Below are 19436 nucleotides of genomic sequence, written 5' to 3'. Positions count from 1 at the left end.
AAATGCATCCATATACATTCGTATGTGGTCCATGGTAAAATCTCTACAAAGACTTATCTTTAGGAACCGAGGGAGTACATTACAAATGAGTAGATGGCTTTTGGAATGCACTTGCGTGCGTAAACTAGGGCTGCAGTAGTTCTCTCCTCTTACATGGAGACTGTGCTCAACCATGCTATTTCGTTTTTCTTTCATGCTTTAGTTGTCGTATTATTTCCTTTATTTCGAACTGCTCTCCTGAACTGACCTATTTTATGGACTATTTGGTTTCGTTCATAGTAATGGAACCAGGGAGGGCCTCCTTGTTTATGTAAAAAACATAACTTAATGCGGTTACAAGAAAGACTATTCACAGTTAATTAAACCATCCAAAGATGAGCAGAGGAGCACATGCCTCATTAAGAATACCGCAGACCGAAGACGACGATATGAAGAGAGAGTAGTGGGATTTGAACTGAAGACTGTTTTGTTTGATATACCCTTCGTTCACATGTATAAGATGTTTTAACTTTTTTGTAAATCAAATCAGATGTATATAGACTCGTTTTAGTGCGTCTATTCACTCATTTCAGTCGATATGAAGGTCATATATTGAAATAAACAAAACACTTTATATTTGTGAACGAAAGGAGTATGAAATTGTTTTTTTCTTCTTTTTTTGCGAGGAGAATATTTTTTCGTGGTTTGAGACGATGTTGAATCCTTTTTGAAAAATAGATATGAAATTGGCATTTTGTAGATGCAAAACATTCTCCTCTTAGGGGGACATGTTCATTCTGAAACTGGAATTTTTTTAGACAATTCTGGAACTGGAAATATGGTTAGGAAATAGGAAAATGACATAGTAATTGAATAAGTGAAACCCCTAAAAAATTGATTAAGTGTAAACAGAGAAATTGATTAAGTTTTTTTTAATCTAAAAAAAAGTTGATCAAGTGGAACTTTCAGTTCAATGTGGGCTGTCAATTCGTGTCGGCCTAATGAGAAAGCAGGCTTGGAGCCCAGCCCAGCTGGTCCTAACGAACCCGATCGACACTGAGGCCTCATTTGGTTTCACCGAATCCCCCCGGGATCCCTGCCTTTTCCCCAGGCCGACAAACCACGGACAGAATAAACCCCGGAATTCTCACGATCGCGTTTGGACGCCCACGAGAAAGGGGTACCCCTGGCCTTTCCCCGGGAAAGGCTCCCACGAGTGCAGACGTCGGGGAGGAAACCCTCGCTCGTTCTGTCTCGCACTCGTGAATGACTGGCGGCGGCGACTGGAAGACCTCCTCCGTCCACCGCTACGATCTCCTCCGTCCACCGCTCCTGCCTCCTCCGACCGGCGACTGCAACGCCCCCTGCCCTCCTCCCTTCGACGCTCTGCCCCTCCGGATGGGGCGACGGGACCGGGGTCGCCATCCTACTACTTCCCGGATCTCGTCTCCGCCCCCAAGATCTTCACCTTCCGATGACGACGACGGCCAGGAGATCATGCTCCTCTTCGTCCAAGGTTATCCCCTCCTCCTCTTCCACCCGCCATTTTTTCCTTCCCTGCTACACGCACTAACGAGCGTCTGTACAGATCCAAGAGCCTCCTCTCCTGTTTGAGTTTTGTATCACAAGAACCAATACGGAAGAACATCCATCGTTTGTAGATTGTAGTAGTGTTTCTACCTAACTATCCTGACCTCACAAGTGAGCACAACCACATCTACCTCCTTGTGATGCTAATCTACACACAATGTTCTAGTAATATATCTGAAGGGGACTACTCAGCCTGTACTAGCCTTGTCCTAATTTTAACTTAGAATCTTTAGGATAACCTGAAGTATGCTTGTCTTGCTTATAATAACGGTGTAGCATAAACGTACCAGTTATTGGAATTCAATTGCGTTGATGAAAGTAGCATTAGTATCATGGTAACTGTTCAGTTTAAAATCACTCTCATTCAAGTTCTTCCCTTTTGTACCAAGATATGGAACCAAAGTTTGAGCATATGTAATCTTGATAATTGGCCTTCGGTTTAAACTCTATGGACCCAAGGGGACATTCACTCCATTATCTCTGTCCATTTTACACTTTTTGCGTACGCCATTGAGTTGATCTATTGTTTTCTTAACTTCAAGCTTTATTTGTAAAAAAGTATGTTAGTGGTAAAGTAATTAAAAGATGAAACCATGTGCTATTAAGATTTTGAGTTTTCCCGCGGATTATTCAAAGAGAGAACATCATCTTATTATGTTTAGATCTGTTTGTTTGCGAAAGATGCATATAAATAAAAATATGTGCTTATATATATTTTGACTAATGAATTGATATTATCTTTTTGTAAAGAATTTTGAATTATGATGTGATTGCAGCAAAGCCAATTGATAGTATTATCAATGCAGTGCTGTTAAGTCATCAATTACTAATGTACTGTTAGAAAATGGCCTTTACTGATTGAAGGAGAAAATTGCTACCAAGGAGAAAACATAAGGTATGTAATTTTGAAGTACCAATTTAGAGGTGCAGTTTTGTGTTTTCTTCCATTGGGCATTTTACAATTTGTTCATGAATTTGCACATGCTAACTCATAAGCAGAGGAATATCTTGTGAAACAGAGGGTGTATACAAATGAGTTCATGCTCTTGTCAGTTTTTCGTTGGGGAATTATCTTGTGTTTTTGTGTGAATGCATCTCTACAGCTTTAGCTCCTTATGTCCACCATGTCGGCGCTGGCGGCATTGAACATGTCGACGATGTGGGCAGTGCCATCCTTGACGATTCAGTTCAGGATCCCCCACTTGGCGGCGTCCTTGGCGTTGTATCTCTCTTTCGGGTTCAGCCCCCAGCCGATGGAGACGACCATGAACTTGCCGTATGTTGGAATAAACTCAAGTCTGCACCTAGTATATTTCTCTGCCATGGTAGGCGCTTCTGTTTCGCTGCCATGCAGCGTTTTTAGCTAGTGTCTAGTTTTCAGTTTCAGTCTTTCTTCAGTCAATCTGTTAGCGAGTTTAGCTAGAGTAGTTAGTCGCCAGGAGCGATTCTGGCGTCCACTCTGACCGCTTGTGGGATGAAATTTTTTTCAGTTGTAGCTCATTTTTCATTAGCTGATACCTTTAGTTATCATATACCAATGTCTTTCTCTGAGCCCGTCTTTCAGTTGCGGCTCTGAATAAATTCAGTGAATTTAGTTTCATGACGAGATTATACAAAGCGAAGCAGTTGGTCAGTAGTAATCCTTTAAACATTATACAATATCGAGGAGAAAAGCTCTGATGAGCTTGTCATTCAGTGCCGTCCGGTGCATATTATTCTGAACATTATACAATATTACAATTGGAATAGTGTTTATACAATCGAAAAGCTTTGAAGGCTATTTTCAAACTGGTTTCAGTCTAACATTCGTTTCTTGCGAAATGATGGCTTTCATGCCGTGGTCATCTAGGAATTAAAGAGAACAATATTATACATATAAGAACACAAATAGGCATGTGCTTATTATGTTTGCATCTATTTCATTGGGAACATGGATATAAATAAATATATGTGCTTATATATAGTTTAAAATTTATATTGTATAGTGACTACGTTGTTGTTTTTTGCTTTGCAGGTTTCCTAAAGCTAGCCAATGAAAATGTTCAAAGAATTTGATCTTGGAAGTTTCAGTAGTGACTATCCCAGCAGCAACACATTTTAGCATGGATGATTTACACAGATACATGTTGATAATGGAACCAAATGATTATTCTTGATGGATTTCTACCTTAGTTAGCATTTCCGCTGTTAAACCATGATTAGCACGCTTAATTTATTCGCGGTGCCGTTATTTGTACGACTGAACATGTATAACTTATGGTCAGCGTGTTTGATGTGGATTGAAGTGTTTTATTTTTTTCACTGATTATGCTTGTTTCGTGTTTTTCTGTTTTTTCCTTGTCATTCCTGAAGTTTGCAATGAAATTAGAGAAAAAAATTAGTTACTTTTGAACTAATATAATATTTTCATAAAAAACAGTGTTATTTTCATGGCTTTTGAATATTATAATGTTTTCTAAAAAAATTGATACTTTTCTGACAATTTTCTGAACGGGATTCCCTCCCCTCCCCCTCATCTCCAAACTCACGTGGGGAGTCTCCCCTTGGATCCCCCATGGCCATGGAAAATCCCCCTCGTGGGATTACTACCCTGGGATACTTTCCCTTGCAACCAAATGAGATGTCCACCCCGCTGCACCTGCAATTTGTCGCCGCCATCGCCGCCCTGCCCCGCCTTGGTGCGTCCCACTCGCCCGCTTCCCCCTTCCTCCCCCGTCGGCTGCGGCGCCAAGGAAGGGCGAGCGGGCATGAAGGCAGGGAGGAAGAACCTGCGGCGCGCGTCGCAGGAGGGCACCGCCGTCACGCTCGCGGAGAACGAGAGCATCATGCAGGTCGTCACGCTGCGTGGCTCCAACCTCATCGAGGTACAAGCTTCTTGCCCAGGCCTTCAGCCTCTCTGAAAATTGGTTCTCACTCTGCCGCCGTTCTGGTGCTGATGCTAGGTCACAGACGGCGAGGGCGTCAAGTCTCTCGCCTTGTTCCTCGCCAAGTTCCAAAAGTGTTTCTGGATCAAGAACGGTGAGTGATTTAGCTAGCAAATGGCATGGCTTCCAAAGTCGTTGGTTGGTTAGTTACTCTTCGCATGTGTGCTCTGAATGGGCAGGGAATTTCGTGGTTGTTGATGCTAGTGGGAGGGACGAGGCTCTAGAATCTGGAAGCAAGATAGCCTGCGTCGTGTCGCGAGTCCTCTTTCATGACCAAGTTCGTGCGCTCCAGAAATCTGGCGAATGGTGAGTTACTAAGTGTCCCTTGACCCTTGCTGTCTGATAATAATACACTAGTGCAGAACCGGGCAATAGCATCGGTTCGTAAGGCCCTTTAGTGCCGGTTCAGGAACCGGCACTAAAGGTTCGGCACTAAAGGCCCCCTCCCTTTAGTACCGGTTCAGCACGAACCGGTGCTAAAGGGGAACCACGTGGCACGAGCCAGCTCCGGGGGCCAGGAGCCCTTTAGTACCGGTTGGTAACACCAACCGGTACTAAAATGTTTGGAAGGTTTTTGGTTTTATGATTTCTTTTTCATTTAATTTTGTGTTTTCCATTTAAATTCTTTTTCGTTTGCTGGTATTTTACGGTACTACACATTGTACACGTTATATAAATAGAATTTCTAGTAGAACCAATCATATATATATATATCATCAATGTCTCACAAACCATATTAATTCACACATACACACATGTATAGCTATATACAATTTCTCCTACATATGCATGTTGCCTTCGAAGCCAGTGGCATTAGCCTAATTGGTGCCTTCGGAGCACGATGACAATTGGAAGTGGTTCATGGGGCGGTAGCGGGTAATAGTATTCTCCCTTCGAATTTATGACCTCGTCGAACAAAAATCCCGCTATTTCCTCTTGAAGTGCTTCTACGCGCTCCGTTGGTAGGAGCTTGTCCCGCACCTCTTTGAACTGTTAAGAAAGAGATCAATATGCATGTGTATTAGTTGTGTGACTAGATATCGATAATGGTGTAAAAATTGTGAATAGTGTTCTGACAACCGTACCCATTCCTGTCTTTGAGATCTGCTCCTTTCGGACGCCATCATGCGAATGTTCTCGCAAACGCAGAATGCACACAGATCAGTCCCCTGCGCCTGCTTCAGGGCCTTTATTACGAGAATGGAATTTAATTTAATCAGATAATAATTAATCAAGCATGATAATTAAAAAGATGGCAGCTAGCTAGCTAGCTAGTACTACTTAATTACTTACCTTGGCTCGAAACCATTTCAGCTTTGGTTTCCATTCGCCTTCCGTGACGCTGATGAACTTTGCCCAAGCCCTGCCCGCCGACAAAGAAAATGAATAAAGGGGTTATTAAATAGTTCATATCATGAAATGACGAATTACTAAATAGGCCGAGATATATAGTTAATAATGATTGAAATTACCTGTTGACTATCCCAAACAAGATGTTATAGTCACTTTGTTTTTTAAGTAGCGAGTTCAGTATTTCAACTGTTCCGGCGTCAACTTTAATGATACACAAGATCCAGTGAAATTTGCATGCACACACGTTTGCATGTCTTAATTAAGCGGGCATATGTAAGCAAAAACATGTAGCTAGCTAGCTAGTAGGCAAAAACAGAGAATTTGTAGTACAAGAAAGTGTGACTCACTGGAAGAGAAAGTAGTATATCTTCATTGTATTTGAGACGCTTCAAGAACTCTAGCATGCTGTCCTCTACCTGCTTTTCATAATACTTGCTCATTTTCCATGTGTATTCATTAACGGTGTTTGGGTCAATGAACCCAATGCCATAGCGTCCACCTTTTCTCATTTCATACATCTTCATCCTGCATAATACCACAGAAAAGAATATAGTGAGGATAATTACAGGTAATGATTGATCAAAAGGATCACTACATCTAGCTTGATACTTAAATTACAAAAAGAAATCACTTACAAACAATAGCAACTGACGATAGATTTGTCGAGTGCGTCTTGATTGTATAACTGAAACAGTTCAGAATACTCAACGACCACAGCTTTCTCATGGTAGTAATCATCCTTCTTGACATCCACCATGAGGGACTCTCGATTGGATCTCTTGGTAATGTCCATGTACCATTGATGCAATTCATACATTCTCGTTGGGAGCTTGTTGACATCTTCTGGCTCGACCAAAGGTTCGCCCCGGACATATTTCCGTTTTATTTCCTCCTCTGTAATCCCAGGCATGTCCTCGATCTCGAGGAGTTGTCCAACAGTGATCTTGAGTTCTTCAGCCTGCATTATATGCTCCTGGGTTATTACCACATCACCCACGTCGGGAACGTAAACTGTTTGGCCACAATAATATTGGGCGCGTGTACTGTCACGTGTTGTTGGCGGCACAACAAGCGGGGGGGTCGATTGCGCCGCCTGTTTTCCCAGCTGGGCAACGGTTTTCCCGCATTTTTCAACGGGTGCTTGTTGTTTGCTTGAGCTCGAGCTCGCCTCCTTCTGTAGACGTCGTCGATGTAACTTTCTGATGTGGCGCTCATAGTCTGTGTCAGCAGGCTTAGGAGCTGGTGGTTGAGCCATACGAATGAAGTGGTCAACTACTTCCACAGGCACTTTCTCCCTTGGCGGCGGTGGCGGTTTCGGTCCAAAATGGGCGTCGAGTTCTGCCTGCACTATGGCATTGGTTTGCTCCTCGGTCCTGTCGTAAGCCCTCACAGGAAGAGGAGTACTGAGGTTTGGACCATATTTATATCGCTTGCCTCCGCCTGTACTTCCTGTACTATGACCTCGACTCGTACCGCTACGCACCATAGCTGCGGGGTGTCTCTTCTGCGATTGCTGAGGCGGCGGAGACGGCTGACGGGGCTGAGTTGGACGAGGAGTGGCCTGAAGCTGTGCCGGACTTGCAGTGGCCTGAGGTTGTGCCGGACTTGGAGGAGGAGTGGACGTCTGACGCTGTGTCGGACTTGGAGGAGGAGTGGCCTCACGCGTTGGTGGACTTGGAGGAGCGGGAGTCTGCTGACTCGGTGGCGGACTTCGACGAGGAGTCGGGTGACGCGGTGTCTGTGGACTTCGAAAGATGATGCAATCCTTTCTCCATAGGATGACACGATGTATGGCCTCTCCCAATGTGTGCTCGTCGTCACCTCCAGGAATGTCAAGCTGTAGCTCCGAATATGGGTCCACCACCTCATCAACCAAGACACGAGCATAGCCCACTGGAATCGGGTTGCAATGGAAGGTTGCCTCGGGGGAATTTGAAAAAGCAACGGCGTCCGCCACCTTCATGGATATGTTCTTCATTTTGAAGTGTAGCTCGCAGTTAGTGTTCTCCGTGATGTCATCCACGGGGTATCTATCCAGCACTACTGCGTCGCCCGGGGCGGAACCCACGCTGCTTCTCGGCATGGATGGGGCGGTGGTATCCAATGCTGGATCATCCGCTAGCTGCTGCAGATGCTGAGACCCCCTTTGCTGGCTAAGTGAGTCGATCTGCTCCTGCTGCCGCTGGAATTTAGCTGCCAATTCCGCTTGACTTGCTTCTAGGCCTTGAAGGCGTTCATAGTCCCGCTTCCTCTGCTCCTCCTCCATCTTCCTCTTCTTCTCCTCCGCAATCTTCTTTCTCGCATGGGTTCTGTAGTCGGCGTTCCAGTCCGAAAACCCCTCATACCACGGAAGAGCGCCCTTGCCTCGTGTTCTTCCCGGGTGTTCAGGATTTCCCAGGGCACGCGTAAGCTCGTCGTTCTCTCTGTTGGGATGGAACACCCCCGATCGAGCCTCTTCTATTGCAACAAGTAGCGCATCGTCGGCTCCGTTCAGACATGCCTTCGTCAAAACATTGCCTGTCTTCGGGTCCAACTCCCCCCCATGCGCATAGAACCAAGTGGGGGCCAGCTCTTAGTAACCGGAGTGACACCTGCATCCTCCATCTCTTTCTCAGACTTATCCCACTTAGGCATTGCCACCGCGTAGCCACCTGGCCCTAGCTTATGAAACTTATCCTTTTTTTCGGCATTCTTCTTGTTTATTCTCGATCGTTCCTTAGCTAATTCTGAATCCTTGAATTTCACGAAATCGTCCCAATGAGCACTTTGATTCTCTAGTATCCCCTCGAATACTGGAGTCTTCCTTCCTCCCTTGACGTACTTCTCCCACGTCATTCTCTTGTGGTTCTTGAATGCAACCGCCATCTTCCTAAAAGCAGCGTCCTTGACTTTCCGCACATCTACTTCTGTGATATTATCTGGTAGGGTGAAATGTTCCATGAGAGTATCCCAAAGCAGTTTTTTCTATTCTCGTCGACAAAAGTAACATCTGGACGTGGCTTTGCTGGCTTTCTCCATTCTTGAAGGGAGATCGGGAGTTGGTCCTTCACAAGAACTCCGCACTGACGAACGAACTTGTCCGCAATCTTCTTAGGCGATAATGGTTCGCCATTAGGTTTGAATGCCTCGATATTGTACTTTACGCCCTCCTTCAACTTTTTGTTCGGGCCTCGTTTCGTCCTTGTGCCTGAAGATTTGCTCGATCCGGATGGCTGAAAGAAGAAAGATCGATTCGTTAATATATCTTCAACTCATTTAAAACATGCGATGATCACCAGATTCCTGCTTATATAAATATATATACCTCGCCGGTGTTTGTTGTTTCAGGATCAACATGTTCTTCGTCGTAGTTCATGACTTCATCTTCTCGGTCGTCGTGATCGAATATCATATCACCCTCTCCGGTGTTGTTTAGAAATTCGGAGCCGTCAAAATCTTTTTCATTCTGATCATCATCTGGCCCGCATATGATATCGAACATGGTCTGTTCTCTCTCTCTGTCGGTATTGTTCGCCATAGCTTTTATTTAACTATGCCAAAAGAAATATAAAACAATTTAGTATAATCTTGAATAATAGATATAATCTCGAATACATCGTCTCGAATAATAGATATAATCTCGAATACATCGTCTCGAATAATAGATTTAATCTCGAATACGTCGTCTCGAATAATAGATATAATCTCAAATACATCGTCTCGAATAATAGATATAATCTCGAATACATCATCTCGAATAATAGATATAATATTGAATACATCACTAGCTAGCTAGCTAGCAAGCTAATAAAGATCGAATACTACAGAGTAATCTAGGCCACTCGCGGTTCCTGAGGTGCGGGCGGTGGACACCCAAAGAGAAGGAACCATCACTGGATCATAGCTCGGGTGATCTCCCCAAAGAACCTGCCAGGTATTGGAGAACCTGACGTCCATAGCAGCCATGCAGCGATGGACATGCTCGTCCTCCTCCCTGACATGGCGACGTACCACCTCCGGCGGGGCCGTCTCCCTCCGCACCGAAAGTGGCCCACGCGAATGCCACCAAAGGAGATGAGGGTCGACGACGGGACCCGGGGCCGGGTTCCTCACCAAGCGTCGCGCCCCTGAAGGTAGCACCTCCCAGTGCCAGCCCGGCGGAGCCCAGTCCCGGACATGGGTCCTCTGAAGCAGGACGTCGTCGCGGACGTGTCGACGGCGAGGATGCGGGCCGGGCATCGTCGACAACAAAATACTATATGCCGCAAAAGTAAAGTAACATTTTTTAAATGATGGATTGTGATGATTTCATATATGCAAATTCTAAATTTTATAACTAAAAATATAAGAAACTAAAAAACATCGATCATCGTCTAACAATTTGAAATTAATCTAATTCATCTAGCTAGCTAAAACTAACATTTCCAAAATTTCTAACATTTCTATATAACTAACATTTCTATAACATTTGACATTATATATATTATAACTAACATTTCTACATACTATTTGACATTAATCTAATCTAATTAATTAATTCATCTACAACTTTGTATGAAAAACAGAAAAACAGAAAAAAACTAAAAGCTAAAAACAGAAAAATTGTGTGTGTGTGCGCGTCTAGTGTGTGTGTGTAGTGTGTGTGTGTGTGTGCGCTACGGTCGGCGCCGGCGCCGGCGCCGGTGTGCGCTACGATCGATTGGAGGGAGGAGAGGGGCCGGGGGAAGGGCTCACAGCGCGCGCGGGCAAGGTCGAGGCGACGGCGACGGCGAGGCGAGGTCGATCCAAAGGCGACGGCGACGGCGAAGCGAGGGGATCGGCGACCGGGACGGCGACGAGGGTGCCGCGGAGTCGACGGGGACGACGCGACGAGGACGGGGGCGTCGCGGACTCGACGGGGACGGCGCGACGGGGGCGGCGACGGCGCGGGTCGACGGGGCGGCGGCAGAGAGAAATGGGAGATGAGAAACTGAAAATTTTCGAAGTGTTTCTTATATAGGGGACACCTTTAGTACCGGTTGGAGCCACCAACCAGTACTAAAGGCCTGTTTTGGCCAGGCCAAGCGGGGGGAAGCACCCCCCTTTAGTACCGGTTCCTGGATCCAACCGGTACTAAAGGCCCCCCCTTTAGTACCGGTTGGTGCCACGACCCGGTATTAAAGGGGGTGCGCTGCCAGGCGAGGGGCGCAGAAGTTTAGTCCCACCTCGCTAGCCGAAGGACGCTCACACCTGCTTATAAGCCCCGCCGCCGCTGCTCTCTCGAGCTCCTCTCTAAAGCAGGCCTTCTGGGCCTACCTCTGCTACTCTGCCCTGTGGGGCCTATTGGGCTTGCGGGCCTGCATCCCGGCCCAACAACAGGTTGGGTTTCTAGTCGTATGCAGGCCACTGTGGCCCGGTAGGTGGGCTTTTTTCATTTAGTTTTTTCTTTTCTGCTTTATTTATTTTGTTTTATTTATTTTTAGTTGTTTTTTGCTGTATTTAGAGTTTCTTTGTGAATATTTTTGATAGTTTTTAGAAACTTTCAGTTAGTGCCGGTAGTTTTTAAATTTGAATAGTTTAAATTTTGAATTATTTGAAATTTGTGTGAATCACTAGTTTGTGAATAACTTAACTTTAAAAATACATTTTCCAGTGATTCTTTTTTCTTATGTTTAATATTAGTGTGTTTTATCATTATATTCAATTTGATAATGCTTAAGTTATTTAAAAAATGAAATGCCTTTGTAACGGATGAGTTTTCGTCCGAAACCCTGATACTTCGAAACAGATTGTCCATTTTGTACACGAAGTGCATCCAGTTTTTGCGGTAACCCTCTCTACTTTTTTGCACATGCTATGTGGGTGAAATTATGATACCATGCCAACTTTCATCCTTTTCTGAGTTCATTTGAAATGCTTTTCAATTTCAGGGTCATTTAGCTGAAAAAATCAGTAAATGCATGAAAGAATTTGCTTGCACATAAAATTTCTTCGCGTTTTAAATGCCAAAACACATAACTAGCTACCCTAACTATTACAGAGATTCCCTCCTGGGTGTGAAACACAAAAGAAAGTGATGATAGTTAAGCCGATCACATCCCAGATCTTTGGGTGTGAAACTTTTTCTTCGCGTGTGTCCCTTTGCGTCGTAGCCCTGGAAAATCTTCATCATTTAACGGGATGCTCGGGTCAATATTCACTGTGAATGGAGCAATTTCATCAAACTTTTCATAATCTTCTGACTTGTCTGTCTTGTCATCCACTCCCACGATGTTTCTCTTCCCAGAAAGAACTATGTGCCGCTTTGGCTCATCGTACGATGCATTCGCTTCCTTATCTTTTCTTTTTCTTGGCTTGGTAGACATGTCCTTCACATAGAAAACCTGTGCCACATCATTGGCTAGGACGAATGGTTCATCTGCATACGCAAGATTGTTGAGATCCACTGTTGTCATTCCGTACTGCGGGTCTTCCGTTACCCCGCCTCGTGTCATATTGACCCATTTGCACCGAAACAAAGGGACCTTCAAACCACGTCGATAGTCAAGTTCCCATATGTCCTCTATGTAACCATAATATGTTTCCTTTCCCATCTTGGTTGTTGCATCAAAGCGGACACCACTATTTTGGTTGGTGCTCTTCTTATCTTGGGAGATCATGTAAAATGTATTACCATTTATCTCGTACCCTTTGAAAGTCATTATATTCGAATATGGTAACTGGGACAGCGAGTACAAGTCATCTTCAATAGAGGCGGTCATGCATGGTACGTGCTTGCAACCAGCTGGCGAAACTCCTGGTTTGTTCACGTGTAATCCAGTCATCAGACCGCTCCGGGTGTTTGGAGCGTAGCAAATTCTTGTGTTCATCCATATACGGAGCCACCAAGGCGGAATTCTGTAGAACTGTGTAGTGTGCTTCAGTGAGAGAATGTCCGTCCATACATATTATTTGTTCCCCTCCTAGCGTGCCTTTTCCATCCAGTCTGCCCTTATGCCGCGATTCAGGAACACCAATCGGCTTAAGGTCAGGAATAAATTCAATACAAAACTCAATGACCTCCTCATTTTGACGGCCCTTAGAGATGCTTCCTTCTGGCCTAGCACGGTTATGAACATATTTCTTTAAGACTCCCATGAACCTCTCAAAGGGGAACATATTGTGTAGAAATACAGGACCCAAAACGTTAATCTCTTCGCATAGGTGAACTAGGACGTGCGTCATGATGTTGAAGAAGGATGGTGGGAACACCAACTCGAAACTGACAAGACATTGCACCAAATCATTCTGTAACCTTGGTATGATTTCTGGATCGATTACCTTCTGAGAGATTACATTGAGAAATGCACATAGCTTCACAATGGCTAATCGAACGTTTTCCGGTAGAAGCCCCCTCAATGCAACCGGAAGTAGTTGCGTCATAATCACGTGGCAGTCATGAGACTTTAGGTTCTGGAACTTTTTCTCTGCCATGTTTATTATTCCCTTTATATTCTATGAGAAGCCAGACGGTACCTTAATACTGAGCAGGCATTCAAAGAAGATTTCCTTCTCTTCTTTGGTAAGAGCGTAGCTTGCATGACCCTGATGTATGCCGTCTTTTCCGTGCATACGTTGCTGGTCCTCCCGTGCCTCAGGTGTATCTTTTGTCTTCCCATACACGCCCAAGAAGCCAAGCAGGGTCACACAAAGATTCTTTGTCACGTGCATCACCTCGATTGTGGAGCGGACCTCGAGGTCTTTCCAATAGGGCAGGTCCCAAAATATAGATTTCTTCTTCCACATGGGTGCGCGTCCGTCAGCGTCATTCGGAACAGGTTGTCCACCAGGACCCTTTCCAAAGACCACCTTCAAATCCTTGACCATATCATGTACATCAGCACCGGTACGGTGGCGAGGCTTCGTCCGGTGATCCGCCTCACCTTTGAAATGTTTGCCTTTCTTTCTTACGGGATGCCTGCTCGGAAGAAATCGACGATGTCCCAGGTACACATTCTTATTAGCCAAATATATACTGTCGGTATCGTCCAAACAGTGCGTGCGTGCGCGGTATCCCTTGTTTGTCTGTCCTGAAAGGTTACTGAGAGCAGGCCAATCATTGATGGTCACGAACAGCAACGCCTTTAGCTCAAATTCTTCCCCCATGTGCTCATCCCACGCACGTACACCTGTTCCATTCCACAGTTGTAAGAGTTCTTCAACTAATGGCCTTAGGTACACATCAATGTCGTTGCCGGGTTGCTTAGGGCCTTGGATGAGCACTGGCATCATAATGAACTTCCGCTTCATGCACAACCAAGGAGGAAGGTTATACAAACATAGAGTCACAGGCCAGGTGCTATGGTTGCTGCTCTGCTCCCCAAAAGGATTAATGCCATCTACGCTTAGACCAAACCATACGCTCCTTGCGTCATCTGCAAACTCCTTCCCGTACTTTCTTTTGATTTTTCTCCACTGCGACTCGTCAGCGGGTACTCTCAACTTTCCGTCTTTCTTACGGTCTTCTCTGTGCCATCGCATCGCCTTGGCATGCTCTTTGTTTTGGAACAAACGTTTCAACCGTGGTATTATAGGAGCATACCACATCACCTCGGCAGGAATCTTCTTCCTGGGGCGCCGGCCCTCGACATCACCAGGGTCATCGCGGCAGATCTTATAGCGCAATGCACCACATACCGGGCAAGCGTTCAAATCCTCGTACTCACCGCGGTAGAGGATGCAATCATTAGGGCATGCATGTATCTTCTGCACCTCTAACCCTAGAGGGAAGACAGCCTTCTTTGCTTCGTACGTACTCTCGGGCAATTCGTTGTCCTTTGGAAGCATATCCTTTATCATTACCAGCAACTTTCTAAATCCCTTGTTAGATACACCATTCTCTGCCTTCCATTGCAGCAATTCCAGTGTGGTGCCCAGCTTTTTCTTGTCACCTACGCAATTTGGGTACAACAATTTTTTGTGATCCTCTAACATGCGCTGCAACTTCTTCTTCTCCAAATCACTTGCGCAGTTTCTCTTTGCATCGGCAATGGCCCGACCTAGATCATCAACGGGCTCATCTGATGCCTCTTCTTCAGCTTCTTCCCGCATTGCCGGCTCAGCTTCTTCCCGCATTACCGGCTCAGCTTCTTCCCCCATTGTTGTATCATCGTATTCAGGGAACCCATGGCCAGGATAGCTGTCGTCGTCCTCTTCTTCTTCATTGTCTTCCATCATAACCCCTCTTTCTCCGTGCTTGGTCCAAACATTATAATGGGGCATGAAACCGGACTTAAACAGGTGGACGTGAATGGTTCTTGACGTAGAGTAATTGTGACCATTCTTACAGCGAGCACATGGACAAGGCATAAAACCATCCGCCCGCTTGTTTGCCTCAGCCGCAAGCAGAAAAGTATGCACGCCCTCAACAAACTGGGGAGAGCATCGGTCATCGTACATCCATTGCCGGCTCATCTTCATTACACAACACCGAATAGACCAAATTAATACAAGTTCATACAATTAATACAAGTTCATACAACACTTAAATGCAACAAACAAATAACTCTCTAGCTAAAGCATTCAAATGCAACAACAAATACGATCAAGATCGCAACTAAGGTAACAATGGATCCAACAGCATAATGATACCAAGCCTCACTATCGATGGCATATTTTCTAATCTTTCTAATCTTCAAGCGCATTTTCTCCATCTTGATCTTGTGATCATCGACGACATCGGCAACATGCAACTCCAATTCCATCTTCTCCCCCTCAATTCTTTTCAATTTTTCTTTCAAGTACTCGTTTTCTCTTTCAACTAAATTTAACCTCTCGGCAATAGGGTCGGTTGGAATTTCCGGTTTACATACCTCCTAGAAAAAATTTCTATGTCAACTTGATGGGCATAATTTGTCATAAACACGAAATGCAACTAGTTTTAAAAGAGAATATACATACCACATCCGAATCATAACAAGGACTAGGGCCGACGGGGACGGATATCAAAACCATGGCACTATATGTATAACAAACAACGTACGGGTAAGATAATTATACGAGTAACTATATATCCAAATCACACAAACATCAATTTTTATATAAAATTTCATGAACAAGAGGCTCACCACAAGGTGGTTCCGGCGACGGGACGGTGCGGGCGATCGACGGTGGCTACGATGGAGATTTAGAAGGCACTAAGTAAACCACACCTACATATGCAAACTAAGTGTTATTTTTGACCTCAAATTGCATATAAATCAAATACTAGCACATATATATATCCTCCAAATTACTAAACTCACAAATTAATCACTATATAAACCAATGCAAGAGCTAATCTAGCAATGAGAGATGAAAGGACAAAGTTGCTAACCTTTGTGATCATTTGAATGGATGAGGGCCTTCAAATCTTGACAAATTTTGGGCAAATTTTGTGATGAACTCGAGAGGAAGAAGGGAAGAACAGAGGAGAGGGAGAGGGGAAAGGGGGAAGAACAGAGTGCTGGTGGACGAAGGGTTTATATAGGACGACCTTTAGTACCGGTTCGTGGCACGAACCGGTACTAAAGGGGCTGGAGGGGCCCCAGTCTGACAACATCCTGCCACCACTCTCATTAGTACCGGTTCGTGGCACGAACCGGTGCTAAAGGTTCGCCACGAACCGGTACTAATGAAAGCGGCCCGGCTAGCCGTTGGAACCGGCACTAATGTATACATTAGTGCCGGCTCAAATACAAACCGGCACTAATGTGCTTCACGTTTGACCCTTTTTCTACTAGTGATAGTTATCAAGTACTACCTATGTAAGAAATATAAGATCCTTTAGGGAGTAGTAGTAAGAAGTAACTGTAAGAGTACATGCACATACTATATTGAATAATGAGTTAGCGGTGGTTGTAATTTTTATTCTTTCAAATTCATTCTGCTTAGTGGCCCAAGATGGCCATTAGTTTTCAGTGTTATATTATACCTCTTCCAGACAACTGAAGGCTTCCCTTTAGTTGCCGGGATATTGGTAAAAATACACCCTCCCTTGCAATATACTATATAAATACAGATTTTCTTGTGATTTTGAATAGCTGTGATTTCACTTATATTGAAGTTGTAGTATAAGCTTGTGGTGTTATTTATGACCTACTTACACCAGGGTCAGTTTGTGAAAGGCTGGAGGCTGGCTGCCACTCTGCTTTGTAATTTGCCGCTTCATGTATTTATCATGACATCATTTTTTATAAAGCAATCATCTAGTGTTCCTTCTCCAGCATGTGCATTGGCAAAGCACTCATGTACCGCCGCCTTCTCTAGTATGTGCATATAAATGGCGTGGTTCATATGTTTGTGGTTGACTGGCAGTTCATTTAGCTTTTCCAATAGTATACTATGCATGTGCAGGCTTCGAAAACTAGTTTTTTTCCTTAAACATTAGATTGAATTCACATTCCATGTGATATGCAAGTTACCAATGCATTTCAATAGCCTAAATGGTTTGATTCAGGTTTTGCTGGATCTAATGAACATGAAAAATGACACCGAGAACTGATACTATAATAAAATGTCGATGTTGTAAAAATTATGGCAAAATACTAGGATTGAAGAATCTAAAAGTTTTCCCCGGAGGCCTTCTAGTAATACACCAGTTTGTTGTTTGTACATCCGCACAAGCTCTGCATCTCGGTAGCTTTACTTGATAAAACCAGGATTGTTTGCTTGTTGTCCTATTGATTGTGTGTCACTCATTCACTCATATTTCTTATCCTAGGCCGACTATCTTCAAGTCAAGTCCCAATGGGTTGCCGACAGGGCCAGAAGGAATGACATCACATGATGATGATGATGATGATGATGATATGCCTCCACTCGAGGCGAACACGAACCGAAATAGGCCATTCAACGTGCATTCCGATACAGAAAGTGACTCTGATTCTTGACCTGGTAGACATAGGAATAGCTGTGGACGATGTCATGCTATGGCTACCGTCTGCCTGTACACCAAATGTATTTATGCCCATATTCGGGCACGACATCGGAACCTGCCCACACGTACTGTAATATGAAGAAAACGACAATGTTCCATATGTTGTGTTTTATTTTTGGATGTTATAGTTGAGGTGTGCCCACCAAGAAGAGTTTTCCAATCCAGCTGGTGCTAGTAGTTGCAGTCTTCGGTGTACTGGAATTTTGTGTGGTCTGTTGTATTCCCTTCCATGTGGACATGCGGTGGTATGTGATGGAGCTATGTACCTAGGGTAGGGGCACGGACCTGTCCAAAGAGCCCTACCCAAGGACATCCCTAGAAAAAGTCACCTTTCAATCGACTTGAAGGCATCCCACTCGACGGGTTCAAGACACTCGACCAAGAAGCTATCACTCGACCATGAAGCCAACCACTCGACTGCCAGTAGATCTAAAGTCACTCCGCAGGCAAACGGTCGGTCTTTATGTAGTCTTTATGGTCATTATGACACTTTATTAGGGGCGTTACCAGTAACGCCCAACCTTAAATGTACCTTAAACCCTGCATTACTGAGGGCAGGAAAGGGCCGGCGAACTCTATCTAAGCCACCCCCCTCCTCAGTATGAAGGGTTCGCACCCCTGTTATTCACACGCATATAATCCAATCGACCGCCTCCGGGCACCGAGGCGTAGGGCTGTTACTTCCTCCGCGAAGGGTCTGAACTCGTACACTCTGTGTGCTTACAACTTCTCCATAGCTGAGATCTAGCCTCTCCATACACACCCCCCTACATCACTGTCAGAGTTATAACCACGACAGTTGGCGCCCACCGTGGGGCAGGAATCTTAGCGCCTAGTTGGAGAAGTTGCGATTTTTTCCGATCCCTTTGATCATGGTTTCTTGCGGAGTTTTGGTGGAGGGCCGCGAGATCCGTCTCGGTGCGCTCACGTTCATCGCCGACGACTCCGCCTGGCTTCAGAAGGCACCACTCGACATCGACGCGCTCCCCGTCCGCGGTGCGACGCACTTCCGCGCATGCATTCGTGGCGTCCTCCTGCGGCAGCCGTCGACCCAGTATCAGTCGGCCCCCGTGTCGTCTCCCCGCCTTGTCTCCCACCGGCGCAAGCGCTCCAGTCGGTCGAGGCCTCAGAGGTGGGTGAGGCACGCCGTGACTCGCCAGTCGGCCGCCCCACAAGTCGCGGCAATCGAGCCCGACGAATCCCTCTGCGGCCTGTTCGACCTGTCGACTGGCTCCGCGGAGACCGCATCCGAGTGCGACAGCAGCGACCCAGCGGCATGAGTATCTCCCCGAACCTCTCACGTCATTGCAGCGAGAGGAGCTTCGTCGCCGGAACATGGACGCACTCCGCACTCCTATCGTCGGAGAAACCCCCGAGGCCCGGGCCTTGGAGGACGCGCGCTTGGCTAACTTGGCCGATCGCACTCGACTGGAGAATCTCCAGCGAACACTCGACGAGCAAGCGCGTCAGTGAGCTCCCGAGTCCAATCGACGTCAGCTCTTCCCGCCGACGCAGGTATATCGAACCCCGGTTCAGAATTTGGCCGCCGCGGCCCGTATAGCAGAATCGATTCAGCCCTCCCAGTCGGAGGCTGGTAGGGGCTTGTTGCAGATCAGAGCGTTGCTCCGGGCGGCGGGAAACCAGAATTCCGCCGTTTCTCAGTCGCGGAATAGGAT

At 45.5% G+C, this 19436-nt stretch overlaps 1 protein-coding gene and 1 long non-coding RNA gene across 3 annotated transcripts; both read left to right on the top strand.

Moving 5' to 3' along the window:
- Positions 1 to 1123: 1123 nt before the first annotated feature.
- On the top strand, positions 1124 to 3875 carry LOC125553134. Of its 2 annotated transcripts, none has more exons than XR_007303918.1 (2): positions 1124 to 2845; positions 3584 to 3875. It is a non-coding gene; the product is annotated as an uncharacterized LOC125553134 (long non-coding RNA). The 2 variants fall into 2 exon arrangements; XR_007303919.1 differs by having other exon boundaries at positions 1124 to 2894.
- Positions 3876 to 4259: 384 nt separating this feature from the next.
- LOC125554374 (probable RNA-binding protein EIF1AD) lies at positions 4260 to 17769 on the top strand. Its single transcript, XM_048717944.1, has 4 exons — positions 4260 to 4433; positions 4512 to 4587; positions 4673 to 4799; positions 17545 to 17769. The coding sequence occupies exons 1-4, from the start codon at positions 4317 to 4319 to the stop codon at positions 17711 to 17713; spliced, it is 489 nt and encodes a 162-aa protein (XP_048573901.1). The 5' UTR covers positions 4260 to 4316; the 3' UTR covers positions 17714 to 17769.
- The last annotated feature ends 1667 nt before the right edge of the window (positions 17770 to 19436 follow it).

Source organism: Triticum urartu, chromosome 4 (genome assembly GCF_003073215.2).
Source record: "Triticum urartu cultivar G1812 chromosome 4, Tu2.1, whole genome shotgun sequence".
NCBI lineage: Eukaryota > Viridiplantae > Streptophyta > Magnoliopsida > Poales > Poaceae > Triticum > Triticum urartu.
This window is presented reverse-complemented; position numbering and strand designations above follow the sequence as displayed.

What these genes read in the sequence shown, in the direction of transcription:
- LOC125554374 (XM_048717944.1), top strand. Translation starts at nt 4,317, where the DNA reads ATGAAGGCAGGGAGGAAGAACCTGCGGCGCGCGTCGCAGGAGGGCACC. An exon ending in GTGTTTCTGGATCAAGAACG is followed by an intron (nt 4,588 to 4,672) that starts GTGAGTGATTTA and finishes CTGAATGGGCAG; the next exon opens with GGAATTTCGTGGTTGTTGAT. An exon ending in CTCCAGAAATCTGGCGAATG is followed by an intron (nt 4,800 to 17,544) that starts GTGAGTTACTAA and finishes TTCTTATCCTAG; the next exon opens with GCCGACTATCTTCAAGTCAA.